General features: G+C 41.1%; 1 protein-coding gene across 50 annotated transcripts in view; it reads left to right on the forward strand.

The window, feature by feature from the left end:
• The window catches only part of CSPP1 (centrosome and spindle pole associated protein 1), a 132,202-nt gene that overhangs the window by 91,432 nt on the left and 22,524 nt on the right, over window positions 1-18,246 (forward strand). For 47 of the 50 annotated variants that reach the window (XR_001720593.4, XR_010159267.1, XR_010159265.1 and 44 more), the window contains 6 exons: window positions 3,039-3,188; window positions 3,583-3,729; window positions 6,450-6,554; window positions 8,371-8,437; window positions 9,028-9,145; window positions 16,710-16,849. Coding sequence is in view for 43 of the 50 variants with exons in the window: in XM_016960239.4 (XP_016815728.3) it covers window positions 3,039-3,188; window positions 3,583-3,729; window positions 6,450-6,554; window positions 8,371-8,437; window positions 9,028-9,145; window positions 16,710-16,849 (727 nt within the window). In the remaining 7 variants the exon portion in view is untranslated. Of the gene's footprint in view, window positions 1-3,038; window positions 3,189-3,582; window positions 3,730-6,449; window positions 6,555-8,370; window positions 8,438-9,027; window positions 9,146-16,709; window positions 16,850-16,996; window positions 17,263-18,246 lie in introns of all 50 variants that reach the window. The other 3 variants (XR_010159269.1, XR_010159268.1, XR_010159270.1) reach the window with 2 other exon arrangements.

Consider the following 18,246-nt stretch of genomic DNA (forward strand, 5'->3'; position numbering starts at 1 on the left):
AGATGCCCTCAAACATATCTTCTTTTTAATCCTAATTATTCTTGACTCTTAAATAAGGCAGTGACATAATGGATATAGCCTTTAAGGATGATTGATATTAGGCTGGGTGTGGTGGCTCACACCTGTAATGCCAGCACTTTGGGAGGCCAAGGTGGGCAGATCTCTTGAGCACAGGAGTTTGAGACTAGCCTGGGCAACATGATGAAACCCCATTTCTACAAAAAATTAGCCAGGCATTGTAGTGTGTGCCTGTCACCCCAGCTACTCGGGAGGCTGAGGTGGGAGGATTGCTTGAGCCCAGGAGGCAAAGGTTGCAGTGAGCCAAGATATGCCACTTTATTCCTGCCTGGGTGACAGTGAAAAAAGGATGATTGATGTGACATCACTGTTTAAGATACAATAATAGAGGATTAAAAAGAGTGGAAGCAGGGATATTTTACTAGTGTGGGTGACAGTGGAAATGGGTGGAAAGTGCTTTTTAAGGTTCAGCAGAAACAATATAGATATTAAATGTGAGAAACTGGTATCAGAGGTCCCAATATTGTGCACTCAAGTCAGGTAGCAGCAAGTTGAGGGTTCAGAGTCCCTGTTGAACGTAAAGGACCGTGTGGTATATTGACCATGACAGCAGGTCATAATTTAAGTACCTCCTCTAATGCTTAGCAGTTCTTACCATGGTCTAAGGTAGAATTCAGCCAAAAAACAATCTTACAATTGTATAGACTTTTACTGTTTTTGAGATACTTTTACATATAGTATCTCATCAAACCTCAGATTTCTCTGAGAGAGGTTTTATTATCTCTGTTTAATAACATACAACTAATACACAGACTAACAGGCTTGCCCAGGGTGTCACAGCTAGCAAATTGTGAGGCCATTGCTTGAACCCAAGTCTCCAGACTTCAAGTGTAATATCTATGGATATCACACTTCTATTTATAGGATTCACTAGGAAGTCTTTACCTCTAGAAAAAGTATGGTAATGGGGGAAGCTTTAACTATTTTAGTTTCAACCTTCAGTTCTTCCACCCTGTCAACCCTCAATTTATCTGTGAATGGATTGCTTTCAGATGATGATTTTTTAATTTTTCTTTCAGCAGCCTCTTCAAAATCTCTTCTCCCACCTCAAACAAAACCTAATATGTAATTCTAAGGAAATGTAAAATAGATCAGTGGTATTTATTATTACTGTCAACAATATAATGTCAGATAAAAAGTATCCAAAACTTTTGTTAAAAAATATATTATGGAATGTTCATATCTGTGCACAAAGATGGTAAGAAATTAGCCTGAGGTCTGTACAAATAAGTTCCACAGTTAGCTCAAGTTAATGCATCAGAAGTCTTCATGCTGTTAAAATTTGGTGAATATTAGTAACACTTGTGAATGTTTGACATTTTTAATCACAGCTTTAAAAATAGTTAACAAATAAAATATTTTTAAGAACTCTGAAGCATTTTTGTGTTATGTAATTGGAAAACCATGACAGGAAGATAGCTTTCCCTGCTTTCCAGACCAGAAAGCTGTTGAACAACTGTCTAGCATTCCTGTTGGCACTGAGCTTTGGATCCATTAGGTGTATGATCCATTAATAGCTTAAAAATTGGTATTCTTTGATTTTGATGGAAAAGTGACCCCTGTGAATGTGATTTTTTTTTTCCATGGAGTAGGAAGAAGGAGGAATTGAGTATTGAATATGAAATTTTGATGAATTATAAATGATGTTTTCTTTAGGCATATTGGACTTGAAGAAGTGATTGCATGCAAATTGCTAACTAAAAGTACTAAATATTAGGCTTATGCATATTTAATAATGTTGTGAGAAAGAAGTGTTGGAAAAAGCCCTAGTATATAAAATCATAGGATGTGTTAGAAGATTAAAGTTCTTTTTTTTTTTTTTTTTAAAGACAGAGTCTCATTCTGTCGCCCAGGCTGGAGTGCAGTGGTGCAATCTCGGCTCACTGCAACCTCTGCCTCCTGGGTTCAAGTGATTCTCCTGTCTCAGCCTCCTGAGTAGCTGGGATTACAGGCACACACCACCACGCCTGGCTAATTTTTGTATTTTTAGTAGAGACGGGGTTACACCATGTTGGCCAGGCTGGTTTCGAACTCCTGACCTCAGGTGAGCCACTGCGCCTGGCCAGATTAAAGTTCTTGTAGCTCAAAAATTAATAGCACTAGATAGAGCAACCTTGAAGCTAGAGGAAGTACAGACAAGAAAAACAAAAATATGCTGAGTAGTATGATCCATACCTAAGGATAACTAAAATCTGTTGATAACTTTAAACCAGAGACATGAATACCTGGTTCCCGTGCTGCCGTTCTTCCCTGCCTCATTCATCGGGGGTGTGGACTATCTATCTCTTAGGGCCTTCTTTCCTTCAAATCTTAGGCTCTAGAGTACTCAACGCTGCAGACTCCAGGTAGCATTCAAGATGAAACTTAATTGTGAGTCCTTGTGACCTAAATCCTCCTCCACCTAATAGTTTTAGTTCTTTCTCCATTAACCTCTATAGTTAGGAAATAACAAAGGGCATTTGGGAGAAATGGCTCTTGCATTAAAAAATGATTGAATACTAAAATACTAATTTCACTGTTATTTTAGAATAATCAATTCCAAGAATTTTGACACATAATAGCAGCAATCACTATAGAATAATATAATCATGAATTAGTTGCTTAGAACCTTCTATATAGGAGGAACTTTTATGTTCCTTACATTGTTTCACTTTAATTCTTTAAGCACTCCTTTGAGATGTAGGCGTTAATAACTGTGTTTACCAGAAAAAAGAGAAAACTGAGGACAAGCAAGTTTCTTAAGGTCACATAGTCTGTTTGGTGGAACTGGAATTTAACTCAAAGCTTTTAACAGTACAGTAAATCGTGTAGCCTCCCTGAAAATACAGGAGACTGAAAAATTTAGGAACATGCAAAAAGAGGGTACAAGTGTTGAGTTTATATACTATCAGGAAAAAAATAAGTGATATTCTAACTTTTCAATAGTTTTACAAGATAAATAACTAAGTTTAATTCTTTAGATTGAGGAAAAGAAACAAAGAGAGGAAGCAGAGCGAGAGAGACTGAGAATTGCAGAAGAAAAAGAAGAAAGACGGCTTGCAGAACAGAGGGCACGAATTCAGCAGGAGTATGAAGAGGAACAGGAAAAGAAAAGAGAGAAAGAGGAGGAGGTACATCTTTTTTCCCTATTGTATTTTACTACTTAGTCTGAAGGTGAAATCTTTGACTTGAAAAGGTATTTCTTACTTATAAAGGAGAACAGTGTTGGAGTACATTTAGAAAATATCAGATCAATATACATTCATTGGATATTATTTTATTAAGGTGAAAGGGTAATTTAAGAAAGGAGATAAGTGATGACTTTAAAAATATAGATGTAGGCTGACTGAAGACTTTATAAAAGATGCCTAATATTATATCTTTAAGCAGACAACTTATGTTAAAGAACACCATATCATGTCATCTATATCTTTATCTCATTTTATCAGATAAATAAGGCAGCACATTTTTGAATGTACTATAGAAGGAATATATGGAATGCATATTTTTCTTTTTATTTTAAAGCAAAGGCTAAAAAATGAAGAGCATATTCGGTTAGCTGAAGAAAGACAAAAAGAAGCAGAAAGAAAGAAGAAAGAAGAAGAAGAAAAATATAACCTGCAACTTCAGCACTACTGTGAAAGAGACAATTTGATTGGGGAAGAAACAAAGGTAAGTTTCAGACAAAAATGTCAATCAAACCCATAGTTTAACCCACTTTCACTGTGAGAGTTGTACAGTTGTTAGAAAAGGGGAGAAAGAGGAGGAGGTGCTTTTGTTCCTGTTCTGTCTTACTGTTTAGTCTGGGCACAATGTACTGAACTTTCTATAGGAGGTACTGTCACTGTGCTTTGTTGGTATTTTCTGTCCATTGAAGGTAATGGATTTACTTACTTCAGCCATTCTTAGTCTCATTCCCATGGTGTATGCGGTGCCACCCAAGAATATGGTCTGCAGACAGTACAACATGAACTGTTTGTTATGGTTCATGACAAGACTAATACAGAAAGTGAGAGTGGTATATATATATATTCTTTTTTTGTTGTTGTTTTTTTTTTGAGACATAATCTCGCTCTGTTGCCCAGGCTCTGGAGTGCAGTAGCACAATTTTGGCTCACTGCACCTCCACTTCCTGGGTTCAAGCAGTTCTCCTGCCTCAGCCTCTCAGGTAGCTGGGATTACAGGCACACGCCGTCATGCCCAGCTAATTTTTGTATTTTTTGCAGAGACGGGGTTTCACCATGTTGGCCAGACTGGTCTCAAACTCCTGACCTCAGGTGATCCACCCACCTCTGCCTCCCAGAGTGCTGAGATTACAGGAGTGAGCCACACGCCTGGCCTTCTTTCTTTTTCTCTTTCTTTCTTTCTTTCTTTCTTTCTTTCTTTCTTTCTTTCTTTCTTTCTTTCTTTCTTTCTTTTCCTTCCTTCCTTCCTTCCTTCCTCCTTCCTTCCTTCCTTCCTTCCTCCTTCCTTTTTCCTTCCTTCCTCCTTCCTTCCTTCTTTCTTTCTCTTTTCTTTCTTTCTCTTTCTTTCTTTCCTTCCTTCCTTCCTTCTTTCCTTCCTTCCTTTCTTTCTTTCTTTCTTTCTTTTCTTTTCTTTTCTTTTCTTTTCTTTCTTTTCTTTCTTTTCTTTTTCTTTCTTTTTGTTTTAAGAGACCAGGTCTTGCTATGTTGCCCAGGCTGATCTCAAATTTTTGGGCTCAAGTTATCCTCCTGCCTCAGCCTCCCAAAGTGGTGGGATTGCAGGTGTGAGCCACCACACCCTGCCTCACAGATAATTTTTTATTGTAAAATTCATCATTTAAGAATTTAAGGTCGAGGCAGGCGGATCACTTGAGGCCAGGAGATCGAGACCACCCTGGGCAACATGGTGAAACCCCGTCTCTATAACAAATACAAAAATTAGCTGGGTGTGGTGGCAGGCACCTGTAGTCCCAGCTACTCAGGAGGCTGAGGCAAGAGAATCGCTTGAACTTGGGAGGCGGAGGTTGCAGTGAGCCGTGACTGCACTGTGGCACTCCAGCCTGGGTGACAGCGAGACTCCATCTCAAAAAAAAAAAAAGAATTAAACAGAATTGTTAGTTTCCCATAATTATATTTCTTGTAATTTCTTATGTTTTTTAAAAATGCTATTTTTTTAAGGAATATATACTTTTATGATATTATAATTTAATTGTAAAGTACCATAAAGTTTTAAATCAGCTTTATCCCATTTAATGCATTTGCCTTTCTGAAATTAACATTGCTATCATTTTCTTTCATTTATGTATGTCTGATATATATATATATTTTTGTCTATTCCTTCAGTTTTACCTTTGTGTCACCATATTTTTTATTTAGTTAGCTTCTATCTTTAGTTTGTTGAATTTTTAAAATCCTAATCTGAGTTGTAATCTTTTAATTTTTATTTATTTATTTATTTATTTAGAAATAGAGACTCGCTTTGTTGCCCAGGCTGGAGTGCAGTGGTGCAATCTCGGCTCACTGCAACTTCCGCCTCCCAGGTTCAAGTGATTCTCCTGCCCTAGCCTCCCCAGTAGCTGGAATTACAGGTGCAAACTACCACACCTGGCTAATTTTTATTAGAGACGGGGTTTCACCATGTTGGCCAGGCTGGTCTTGAACTCCTGTCCTCAGGTGACCTGCCTGCTTGGCCTCCCAAAGTGCTGGGATTATAGACATGAGCCACTGCACCTGGCCTAATCTTTTAAAATAGGGATATCTAAATCCATTTATGTTTATCAAAACTAATGTCTTTGCATTAATTGCATTTCTGACTTTTTTGTGTTTTTCTTCCTTGATAGCTTTTTGGTCTTTTGTTATGTGTACTATGGCTTGTTTGCTCCATCCTCTACAGGGATTTAGAATGTCTATGTTGTATTTACAATGAAGTTTTTGGACTATAAGGTTTAATACATTATAAACTGAAATATAGAACCCCATCGTGATCTTGAAAAGTCCCTCATCCATGATGCTGTTAGTGATTAGATCTAGATTTTAGAGGTTGATTTGTATTGCTTTCCAGAAGGATTTTGTTATTTAATTTTTTTGTATTGTCATGTTACCTTTTTATTATTAAAGATGATTCTTTAGTTTTGTTATATTTTTTCTTTTTTGTTGCTTTACTTGTGTTTGTTGATTTTTTAAATCCTAATCTGATAGTCATACTGTTTTAATAAAGATGTCTAAATCCATTTATGTTTATCATAACCAACATGTTTGATCTTATGTAATTGAATTTCTGACTTTTGTAGAAAGCATTTTATTAAATAAAAGCAATAACAATCTAAACTTCTTAGATGACTTTCTTAACTATAAGGGGTGTGTGTGTGTGTATATATGTGTGTGAGTGTGATGAAGCAAATATGCTCTTAAATTTTTTAAATTTTTCAGCGCATGAGACAGCCTTCTCCTATAGTTCCTGCTCTTCAGAACAAAATTGCAAGCAAACTCCAAAGACCTCCTTCAGTTGACAGCATCATACGTTCCTTTATTCATGTATGCACTTTTGTTTTTATTTGTTCATCCTAGCTCAGTTATTTTGGATTGGGGGATCGAATGAAATTTTCTTTTTCATTATATTTGGATAGGTTACATTTTTTCAGATCTGAAATATAGGTGATATCTACAGTAATTTGCCTGCTGCTTCGATTGTAACTGATAGTGCTTGGTGCCCTAAAGTTTCTTTTGACAAACCATAATTTAGCCCCTCAAGCTAGGTAGCTGTAGATATGCTCATTGAGTCTGTTATACTTTAGATTGAACTACAAGGAAAAGAGAACATGGAAAATGTTCTAAGATTGATCCTCAAGTTGATGCTTGAAGAATACGCAGGAATTTGCCTTGAAGAGGAGGGTGAGGGATTATCAGCTTGTGGAAAGTCGTGGAGAGCAATGTAAGCTCATGGCACATGTGAAGAATCTTCCATGGTGTGGTCTGGCCTGATGATGCTTGTGCATTAAGGCAGCAGAGGAGGTGGAGGTCAGAACATGTGTGGCATGCTGTACGGAGTGCTAAGAGCTTTGATTTTGTTCCATAGGCTGGTAGATTCCAGACAGGCTAATTAGCAGAAGGTAAAGAAATGTGTCAGAAGAACATGTTTCTGAATTCCACCCTTTGAGATTCTGATTTAGTAGGTCTGTGGTAGATAATACATAGGAATTCATTGTAATATTTAAGTAGGGGAATGACATGGCCACTTTTGTATAATGTTTTTTCAGGCAATGGTGTGGAGATAAGTTTTGGAGGTGGGGCAAGACTAAACATGGAGATAAGATGCTTTTGCACAAGTCCAGATGTGAGACTGAGGACCCAAACAAAGGCAATGACACCAAGAACTGCGAAGGTGTGACAGCTTTATGGTACATTTAAGAGACATAGTAGTACTATTTGTTGAGTGTGTGGTGGGTAGGAGTCTATGATAACTTTCAAGTTTTTGGTGAGGGTTACATAGAGTAGGCAGTTGAAAATATGAATTGTGGCAGCAGAATGAGTTCTGGACTCGATTTGTAGTTCTGGACGCCATCAACATACTGGTGCTTGTTAAATTAGTACCATTGTCTACGATGAGTGTCTACAAGAGAAGTAAAGGAGGCTGAGAATAGAATACTGGGAAATTACCAACATTTGAGAAGCAGTGAAAGGAATGGACAGAGGGTGAGAGAGGATGGCAGTGACGGCAGTTGCGACTGGCCAAGTAAAATGCCCACTGAATGTGTCACTTGGGGGTCACTTGATGACTTTGGTGAAGGCAGTATTGTTGGAGTGATGGGTGTGAAAGCAAAGGCCATAGCTGTGTGTTGAGAAGTGAATGAGAGTAGGCAGTAGACCCAAAAGTACTGCATTTACTGTTCTTTAAGGAAGCTCAGCTGTGAAGGGAAGGACAGAATGGACAGGAGACAGTGAGCAATGAAGGGTGAGGTAAAATTTTTTTTTAAGAAAGGGAGAGGTTTTTACACATAGGCTGAGAGGAAGGTGCTTGGAGAGAGGAAGTTGGAAAAAAGAATAATCGGAGGAGAATGGGAGTCAATTATCAGATACAGAGTACAGGTGAAGGGATTCTGTTTGGGTAGAGGCAAGGACACTTCCATCGTGATGAGAAGGAAGAATAGATATACATGGTAGATACACTCTAGAATAGATATAAAAGGTGGATATACTCTACCTTGGGTAGAGTATAGCTGGGTAAGTTTTGGAGGTAGGATAGTGTGGAGTTTGGTTTCCTTTACATATAAATACTTCAAAAAATTACTCCCTTCAAGCTTCTGTGTAGGGAAGACATACTGAACATGTCTTTGTCATTATTGTTGAACAGGAAAGTTCCATGTCCAGGGCACAGTCACCCCCGGTACCTGCCAGGAAAAATCAGCTCCGTGCAGAAGGTAGAGTTAACTACTAAACCTGTTACCTAGAGTATTTCTCTTTTTAACTTTTCATTTTGAAATAATTATAAACTCATAGAAAATTGCAGAAACAGTATAGAGCGGTAGGTGCTGTGTACCCATTCTCCAACTTTCCCCTGGGGTAACATCTTAGGTAGTATAGTCTCATAGCCAGGAAGTGGACATTGGTGTGGTCCACAGACCATCAGATTTTACCAGTTTTTACGTGCATTTATGTATGTGTATTTCTGTGCATTTTTATCATGCACAATTTGTGCGACTACCACTGCAATCAAGATACAGAACTGTTCATCACCGTAAAGGAACTTCCTTGGGCCTCTCCTTTATAGTTGCACTCCCCCAAGAATATCGCTTCTGAAATTCCTATATTATAAAAAATGTACTTGTGGGTCCTAATGACGTTCATAATTATGATCCATGTATGTGTGTATATATAAAATGTTAAAATATCTTTCATAAAATTGTCTCTCTGAGCAGTTTCACTTTATTATTAGTCAGGTTGTGTTTTAATGTTTAGTCTTTTGTTCTTATTCCTGTCTTGTGTTTTACTTATCAATGGGAATTTGCAGAGGAGAAAAAAAATGTAATTATGGAATTATCAGAAATGAGAAAACAGCTTCGTAGTGAAGAGAGGCGTCTACAAGAGCGATTGCTACACATGGACAGTGATGATGAAATTCCTATCAGGCAAGTTTAGAATTGCAGTTTTTGTGTTCTCTTGAGTTCTTTTATCTTACTTCACCTATCCAGTAATTTTGTAGTTTGGGAACAGGACTAATTCATCTTACTTAAAATCTCCTTACTTTCCTTTTCTTTGTCTTTTACAAAATCAGCTGTAGAAATTTAGTTCTCAAGGGGATTCATGTAGGAATGGAAATTTCCGGGTTGGAATAATTACAGACAGTAGTTGCATTTTAGAACTGTTTTTTATATTTTCCATTAATAACGTAGCTTTCTGAAATACTTTCTTTCAACAAAATCATGTACAGGCTACCGAACATTTCTGATCATTTTTGCCAGGAGTCATAAATTTCATGAAGCAGTGTTCTTCAAACTTCAGTTTGCACTGTTTTAGTAGGTTGTAAAATCAACATAGTGGGTAACTACCACATTTTCTTTCTTTCTCTTTTTAAAAATAAACTTTCTATTTTGGGGTAATTTTGATTATAAAAAAGTTGCAGGCTGGGTGCAGTTGTTCACGCCTGTAATCCCAGCACTTTTGGGAGGCCAAGGTGGGCGGATCACGAGGTCAGGAGATCGAGACCATCCTGTCTAACACAGTGAAACCCCGTCTCTACTAAAAATACAAAAAATTAACTGGGTGTGGTGGCACGCCCCTGTGGTCCCAGCTACTCAGGAGGCTGAGGCAGGAGAATGGCGTGAACCCAGGAGGCGGAGGTTGCAGTGAGCCGAGATCACACCACTGCACTCCAGCCTAGGTGACAGAGTGAGACTCTGTCTCACGAAAAAAAGTTGCAAACAATACAGAGAGTTTCTGTACACCCTTCATCCGGTTTTCCCTATTGTTAACATCTTATATTACCATGGTATGTTTGTCACAACTCAGAGGCTGACATTAGAACATTACTATGAACTAAATTTGAGACTCTTTGGATTTCTCCAGTTTTCTACTAATGTTCTCCTTCTGTTCATGGGCCCCATGCAAGATGTACCACATTGCATTTAGTTGTCATGTCTCCCAGTCTCCTCGGGTCTGGGACAGTTTCCCAGTCTTCTGTTGTTTTTCTTGTGAAAGTCTAGATGGGCACTGGCCAGGTATCCTGTAGAATGCCTCCTCCTCCAGTCTGGATTTGACTGATGTTTTCTGATGATTAGACTGGGATTAAGGGTTCCTGGAAAGAAGAGCACAGGCATTGTTCTGACATCACATCATCACATTGTATCAGGGGTACACGATATCCACATGATACCTCTGGAAATGTTAACCTTGGTTAAAGTAGTGTTTGCCAGGATTCTCCACTAGAAAGTTAACTATTCTTTGGTCACAAATGACTAAATCTAGCGCACCTGCAAGAGTGAGAAGGTGGTGGAATTAAGCTTCATCTCTTGGAGCAGGGGTTACCTATATACAGTTTTTAGAATTCTTCCATAAGAAAGACTTGTGTCTTCTTCTTCCATTTATTTATTTATTCAATCGTTTATTACTGTCATCTCATGTATATTTATCATATACTTTGGGTTATAAGCCAGTGCTACATTATTTTATTTCACAAATTGTTCCAACTTTGGCCATTGGGAGCTCTTTCAGGTTGGCTCCCGTGTCTCTTTGATATGTCCCCATCCTTTTGTTTTTTGAAGACTTCTTTCCAGATGCCTCAGGATCATCTTGTATTTCCCCTGCCCCATCCCTAGAATCAGCTATTTCTCCAAGGAGCCCTGGTTCCTTTTGGAGAATGTATTTAGAAACCAGATAAGCTGGGTCTGCTTATTGCTGGGTGTCACTGCTTCTAGGCCCTCTGGATAATATATGTATGTTATACTAAGTCATAAATATAAACATATCTATAATTGTTCCTATGTCTATTTGTATACATATTAAGTTTATGCTGATGTCTGACTGTAATCCAGTATGTGGTAGGATTTTAACATAGCACGTTAATTTGCCTAATTATGGTTTGTTTAGATTTTTGTTTGTATTCTCCAGGAATATTGAAACAAGGTAAACAAGGTGAGGAAATTTCAAGGTACAGATTGGCTTGATAATGAAATGTTAATCCAAGGTGGTAATTTTCAGTGATTCAGTAATTCTCCCATAGTAGGTCAATAAGTTCCAAGCAATTGAGAGGTAGTGTTTTTTTCTATATTTACTTTTACAGTGTTATAAATGCCTTAACTGTGCAGCTTTCCAGCTTCTAAACATGCATATTTAATTCAGTTTAACGGTTTTTTTTTTTTAATTGATCATTCTTGGGTGTTTCTCGCAGAGGGGGATTTTGTAGGGTCATAGGACAATAGTGGAGGGAAGGTCAGCAGATAAACAAGTGAACACAGGTCTCTGGTTTTCCTAGGCAGAGGACCCTGCAGCCTTCCACAGTGTTTGTGTCCCTGGGTACTTGAGATTAGGGAGTGGTGATGACTCTTAACGAGCATGCTGCCTTCAAGCATCTGTTTAACAAAGCACATCTTGCACCGCCCTTAATCCATTTAACCCTGAGTGGACACAGCACATGTTTCAGAGAGCACCTGGTTGGGGGTAAGGTCATAGATCAACAGCATCCCAAGGCAGAAGAATTTTTCTTAGTACAGAACAAAATGGAGTCTCCTATGTCTACTTCTTTCTACACAGACACAGCAACAATCTGATTTCTGTATCTTTTCCCCACATTTCCCCCTTTTCTATTTGACAAAACTGCAATCGTCATCATGGCCCGTTCTCAATGAGCTGTTGGGTACACCTCCCAGACGGGGTGGCGGCTGGGCAGAGGGGCTCCTCACTTCCCAGAAGGGCCGGCTGGGCAGAGGCACCCCCACCTCCCGGACGGGGCGGCGGCCGGGCGGAGGCTGCCCCCCACCTCCCTCCTGGAAGGGGCAGCTGGCCGGGCGGGGGCTGCCCCCCACCTCCCTCCCGGACGGGGCGGCTGGCCAGGCGGGGGCTGCCCCCCCACCTCCCTCCCGGACGGGGCGGCTGGCCGTGTGGGGGCTGCCCCCCACCTCCTGGATGGGGCAGCTGCCGGGCGGAGGGGCTCCTCACTTCCCAGACAGGGCGGCTGCCGGGCAGAGGGGCTCCTCACTTCTCAGACGGGGCGGCTGCCGGGCGGAGGGGCAGAGACGCTCCTCACCTCCCAGACAGGATTGCGGCCGGGCAGAGGCGCTCCTCACATCCCAGACGGGGTGGCGGGGCAGAGGCGCTCCCCACATCTCAGACGATGGGCGGCCGGGCAGAGATGCTCCTCACTTCCTAGACGGATGGCGGCTGGGAAGAGGCGCTCCTCACTTCCCAGACTGGGCAGCCAGGCAGAGGGGCTCCTCACATCCCAGACGATGGGCGGCCAGGCAGAGATGCTCCTCACTTCCCAGACGGGGTGGCGGCCGGGCAGAGGCTGCAATCTCGGCACTTTGGGAGGCCAAGGCAGGCAGCTGGGAGGTGGAGGTTGTAGCTAGCCGAGATCACGCCACTGCACTCCAGCCTGGGCAACGTTGAGCACTGAGTGAACGAGACTCCGTCTGCAATCCCGGCACCTTGGGAGGCCGAGGCTGGCAGATCACTCGTGGTTAGGAGCTGGAGACCAGCCTGGCCAACACAGCGAAACCCCGTCTCCACCAAAAAAGTACGAAAACTAGTCAGGCGTGGTGGCGCGCGCCTATAATCGCAGGCACTCGGCAGGCTGAGGCAGGAGAATCAGGCAGGGAGGTTGCAGTGAGCCGAGATGGCAGCAGTACAGTCCAGCTTCGGCTTGGCATCAGAGGGAGACCGTGGAAAGAGAGGGAGAAGGAGACTGTGGGGGAGACGGGAGAGGGGGAGGGGGAGACGGAGAGGGAGACCTAACGGTTTTTTGACATTAATTTTTCTTTTCATTAATAAATTCTTTTGGCAAGCCAATATGATTTAAGAAAGAGTACTTGAGCAGCGCCTCAATTTTCTCGCTTGAAAATTATACATGATAATTTCTACCCTTTGAGAATCTAGTGAAGAATAAATAAATGTATGTATTTGAAATAAATAAATAAATATATGTATTTGTGACTCTTAAGTTCTAACTTAAGTTATAAAACATGTTACATTTATCATCATTTAGCAAGAATTGGTTAAATACATTTACTTTGGAACAATTTTAATACATATTCTGATTAAAGACATCTCAGAGTTGGTTCTTTATTGCAATTTCATGAATATTTGTACAAAAGGAATCTTGTATTCACTAAATAATTTGCCATGTTCAACTCCTATTATGTGCTAGGCTCAAAACAAATGTGATGTGGCTCACATGTGAAGATTTAGTAACCTACTTCCTAACTTATCAGTGTATTTAACTATTAGCATTAATGGAAACTAGACAGCAGTCCAATTTAATGGTCTCTTAGATGTCTTTTTAGTATTTTGCATTATAGTAAATCTCCATAGAGTTTCTTTCACCTTAGGTATTAGAGGTCTCTGTCAGCCTTGACCAGAGTCATTTTGTGGCCCCAGTGAATGCTCCCCTGCAAAAAGGAAACTCCATTAGAGCAGGGGCATTGTCTGTGGGGATCCCAGCTATCTTGTCTTGGTGCTTAGGGAAGATTTAATGATAAAGAAATGATGGGAGGAGTCTGACTAAGCCTCATAATGACCATAGCTTAGAGCTCCATTTTCAAAAATAGAGGAGACCTAGTGCTGATTGAAGCAGCAGTAGGTATTTTATTTTATTTTATTTTATTTTCAGGACTAGAAACACCATCCCTCTCTTATCATCACTCCCTCAAAGCCCTGGCAGAAAACACCCTTACTACCTGCTATCTATTAATTTCTTAGGTACCACAGGAATCAGTTAACTACTTAGGTTATCAAGTTCCTTGTAAAGTCCATTGTAAAGTTAATGTTGGGTCCTCTGAATAATACCCATATTGAACTACATATTAGTACCATATTTCTGTTTTTATTTTTATTTTTTTGAGACGGAGTCTCGCTCTGTCACCCAGGCTGGAGGCATGATCTTCGGCTCACTGCAACCTCTGCCTCCCGGGTTCAAGTGTTTCTCCTGCCTCAGCCTCCTGAGTAGCTGGGATTACAAGTGCCCACCCCCACGCCCGGCTAATTTTTGTATTTTTAGTAGAGACAGGGTTTCACCATGTTGGTCAGGCTGGTCTCGAATTCTTGACCTCAGGTGATCCACCCGCCTCGGCCTCCCAAAGTGCTGGGATTACAGGTGTGAGCCACCGTGCCTGGCCAGTACCATATTTCTTTTTATATTTTTGGAGACAGAGTCTCTTTCTGTCACCTAGGCTGGAGTGCAGTGGCATGATCTTGGCTCACAGCAACCTCCGCCTCCTGATTCAAGTGATTCTAGTGCCTCAGCCTCCCAAGTAGGTGGGACTACAGGTGCAGGCTACCACACCTGCTAATTTTTGCATTTTTTAGTAGAGACGGGGTTTTTCCATATTGCCCAGGCTGGTCTCGAACTCCTGAGCTCAAGCAATACGTCTGCTTCCCAAAGTGCTGGGATTATAGGCGTGAGCCACAGGGCCCTGCCTATTACCATATTTCTATGTGTGATTTGTGTCTTAGGCTGAGGGGAAGGTAATTGATTGATTATCTAATGCATGTCAGGTACTATACTAGGTACTTAACAGTATAGCATTTATCTCAATTCTGACCGGATATGGTGGCTCACCCCTGTAATCCCAGCACTTTGGGAGACTGAGGTGGATGGATCACCTGAGGTCAGGAGTTCGAGACCAGCCTGACCAACGTGGCAAAATCCTGTCTCTACTAAAAATACAAAAAAAAAAAAAAATTCGCCGAGTGTGGTGGTGCGTGCCTGTAGTCCCAGCTACTTGGGAGGCTGAGGCAGGAGAATTGCTTGAACCAGGAAGTGGAGGTTGCAGTGAGCTGAGATTGTGCCACTGCATTCCAGCCTGGGCAACAGAGCAAGACTCAAAAAAAACATTTTTTTATCTTAATTCTGTTGTTCACCGTAAGACTATAAGGGGTAGACATCTGCATTTTACAGATGATGGAATCGAGGTCAAACTGCTAATAAATAACAGAGCTGGTCTTTGAATCTCAGTTTCTCTGACCTCAAAGACTGTGATCTTCATACTCCATGAACATTTTATTTTATTTTTTCCATGAACATTTTAAAGTAAGGCTGAATCATTCTATTGTAATAAGGTGTCTTGCATCTGAGGATTTTGAAAAATTTCAATAACGTTATAAATATGCTATATTTTAAGGTAAAGGATGGAACTAATAGAGCTATTCGAATTATTTATTTATTTATTTATTTATTTTTGAGACGGCTTCTTGCTCTGTCACCCAGGCTGGAGTGCAGTTGCATTATCTCGGCTCGCTGCAAGCTCCACCTCCTGGGTTCACGCTGTTCTCCTGCCTCAGCCTCCTGAGTAGCTGGGACTACAGGCATGCGCCACCCCACCCGGCTAATTTTTTGTATTTTTAGTAGAGATGGGGTTTCACCGTGTTAGCCAGGATGGTCTTGATCTCCTGACCTCGTGATCCGCCCGCCTCGGCCTCCCAAAGTGCTGGGATTACAGGCGTGAGCTACTGCGCCCGGCCAATTTTTTTTTTTTTTAAGAGACGGGGGGCCGGGTTCAGTGGCTCATGCACGCCTGTAATCCCAGCACTTTGGGAGGCCGAGGTGAGCAGATCACGAGGTCAAGAGATAGAGACCGTCCTGGCCAACATGGTGAAACCCCATCTTTACTAAAAATACAAAAAAATCAGCTGGGCCTAGTGGTGCACGCCTGTAGTCCCAGCTACTCAGGAGGCTGAGGCAGGAGAATTGCTTGAACCCGGGAGGAGGAGGCTGCAGTGAGCTGAGATCACGCCACTGCACTCCAGCCTGGCGAGAGAGCGAGACTCCACCTCAAAAAAAAAGAGAGACAGGGTCTCCCTCTGTTGTCCAGGCTGGAGTGCAGTGGCATGATCACAGCTTATTGTAGCCTTGGCCTCCTGGGCTCAATCAATCCTCTCATCTCAGCAGTAGCCAGGACTATAGGCACACACCATCATGCTTGACTAATTTTTTTGTTGTTGTTGAGATGGAATCTTGCTCTGTCACCCAAGCTGGAGTGCAGTGGCGTGATCTTGGCTAACCACAGCCTCCTCCTCCTGGGTTCAAGCAATTCTCATGCCTCAGCCTCCCGAGTAGGTGGTACTACAGGCACACACCACCACGCCCAACTAATTTTTGTATTTTTAGTAGAGACAGGGTTTCACCATTTTGGCCAGGCTGGTCTCAAACTCCTGACCTCAGGTGATCCACCTGTCTTGGCCTCCCAAAGTGCTGGGATTACAGGTGTGAGACACCATGCCTGGCCTCATATTTTTTTTTTTTTGTAGCGAGGGGGTCTTGCTTTGTAGGCCAGGCTGGTATTGAACTCCTGATTTCAAGCAGTCCTCCTGTCTGCCTCCCAAAGTGCTGGGATTACAAGTGTGAGCCACAGCACCTGTCCTAGAGTAATTTTTTAATAAGATGATGTGGTGAAAAAGACCAAATTTCTTTTACAGTGAATTAGATGTGAACTCACCTATTTTTCTGTGAAGCACATATTATGATTTGTCATTTATCTATAGGAAAAAGGAAAGGAATCCCATGGATATATTTGATATGGCTAGACATCGGTTGCAAGCTCCTGTCAGAAGACAGTCCCCTAAGGGCTTAGACGCTGCCACTTTTCAGAATATTCATGATTTTAATGAGCTGAAAGATAGAGGTGAGTAGATTGCTGCTCTTTTAAAGATGTAGCAGAAGTGTTCTACCCATATTTAAATATCTATAAAGATCTTTGTACCCTTTTTCCAAAGTGGAATTTTATCTATGATATGTATTTTAGTTGAAATGAAACTTCTGTATTCTCTAGGTCTTCAGTTAACCAGTCTGGTAGATGAAGCTTTAGTTTGACTAACTGCTTTCTTTTGGAGAGCATACAGTGTTAAAGTCTGGAATGGCTGAGATCGCATAGACTAGTATGAAGAATGGAACTTGGCATTTAATGGAGGATGGACAGACAAAGATGAGCTCATGAAAAATACTGAGGAGAAGCCAGAGAGACTGGAGGAGAAGCAGGAGAATGTAGGATCCTGAAACCTGAGGGGAAGGAGTATCAAGGAGACAGGATCATGTAAGGTGAATACCGGAAAATGTCAGTTGCATGAGGTCATTGGTGACCTCAGCTAGAGCTTTTTAAGTGGAATGATCGCCGATTAACTTTGGAATGAGGATTGACTAGGAGGCAAGATGTTGGAGACAATAGGCATAAGACTTTTAGAAGACCCTTGGCTGGGAAAGGGAAGGGAAGGAGAGGGATCAGGAGCTGGAAGAGTCCTTAGAATGTGAACGTGAGGAGCTATGCAGGAGAAAGAGGTTCAGGCTCTAGGAGAGGGAGAGTGATTGTTGAAGTGAAATCTAGGGAATTTGAGGGAAGAGTTAGGAGAAGCTTTGATGTAGCCACTTAGGGCTAATGGAAGAGAAAGTTTAGTAAGGAAATGAGATTTCCAGGGTACATGAGGCCTGGGAGATGGAGAATGTGTGGAGGAACCAAATGTGTGTTGTGTAATTTTCCTTTAGGCATATTCAGCAGAGCAGGTGTTGGAGCAGAAGGGGCAGATTATGGGATGTGTGGTCATATGACCTAGGCCAGAAAACTGGAATTTAAGCTTTTTATCCTTTTGAAAATACTATCTGTTTATTATAGCAAATTTGAAGGAAAAATCACTTTAGTCAAACTACCTATATGTAAGTACCATTATCATTTTGGATGTTTTCTAGTCTTTCTGAGCATAATTAAAAGAAAAAAAGATAAATTGTGTTATTTAATTTTCTCTATAGTTTTCCACCTAGATTTACACCTATTATCAATTACGTATACTGTGTTATTTTTTATGCTATCAAATATTGATTACTTACTATCTGCCAGGCATTGTGTTAACCCAGTGGATCTCATGAGGAGTTTGGTCTGAAGTCAAAACTGTTTGTATTATAAACTAAGACATTATTTGTCTTTTTCATTCTCATTCTCTCATGTGTATATAGATTGGCCAGAGACTACATGATATATGATGATTTCATCTCTTTGAAGCTAGCAAAATGTGTCCTTGTGTATTCTTGTGT

Source organism: Pan troglodytes, chromosome 7, assembly GCF_028858775.2.
Source record: "Pan troglodytes isolate AG18354 chromosome 7, NHGRI_mPanTro3-v2.0_pri, whole genome shotgun sequence".
NCBI classification, from domain to species: domain Eukaryota; kingdom Metazoa; phylum Chordata; class Mammalia; order Primates; family Hominidae; genus Pan; species Pan troglodytes.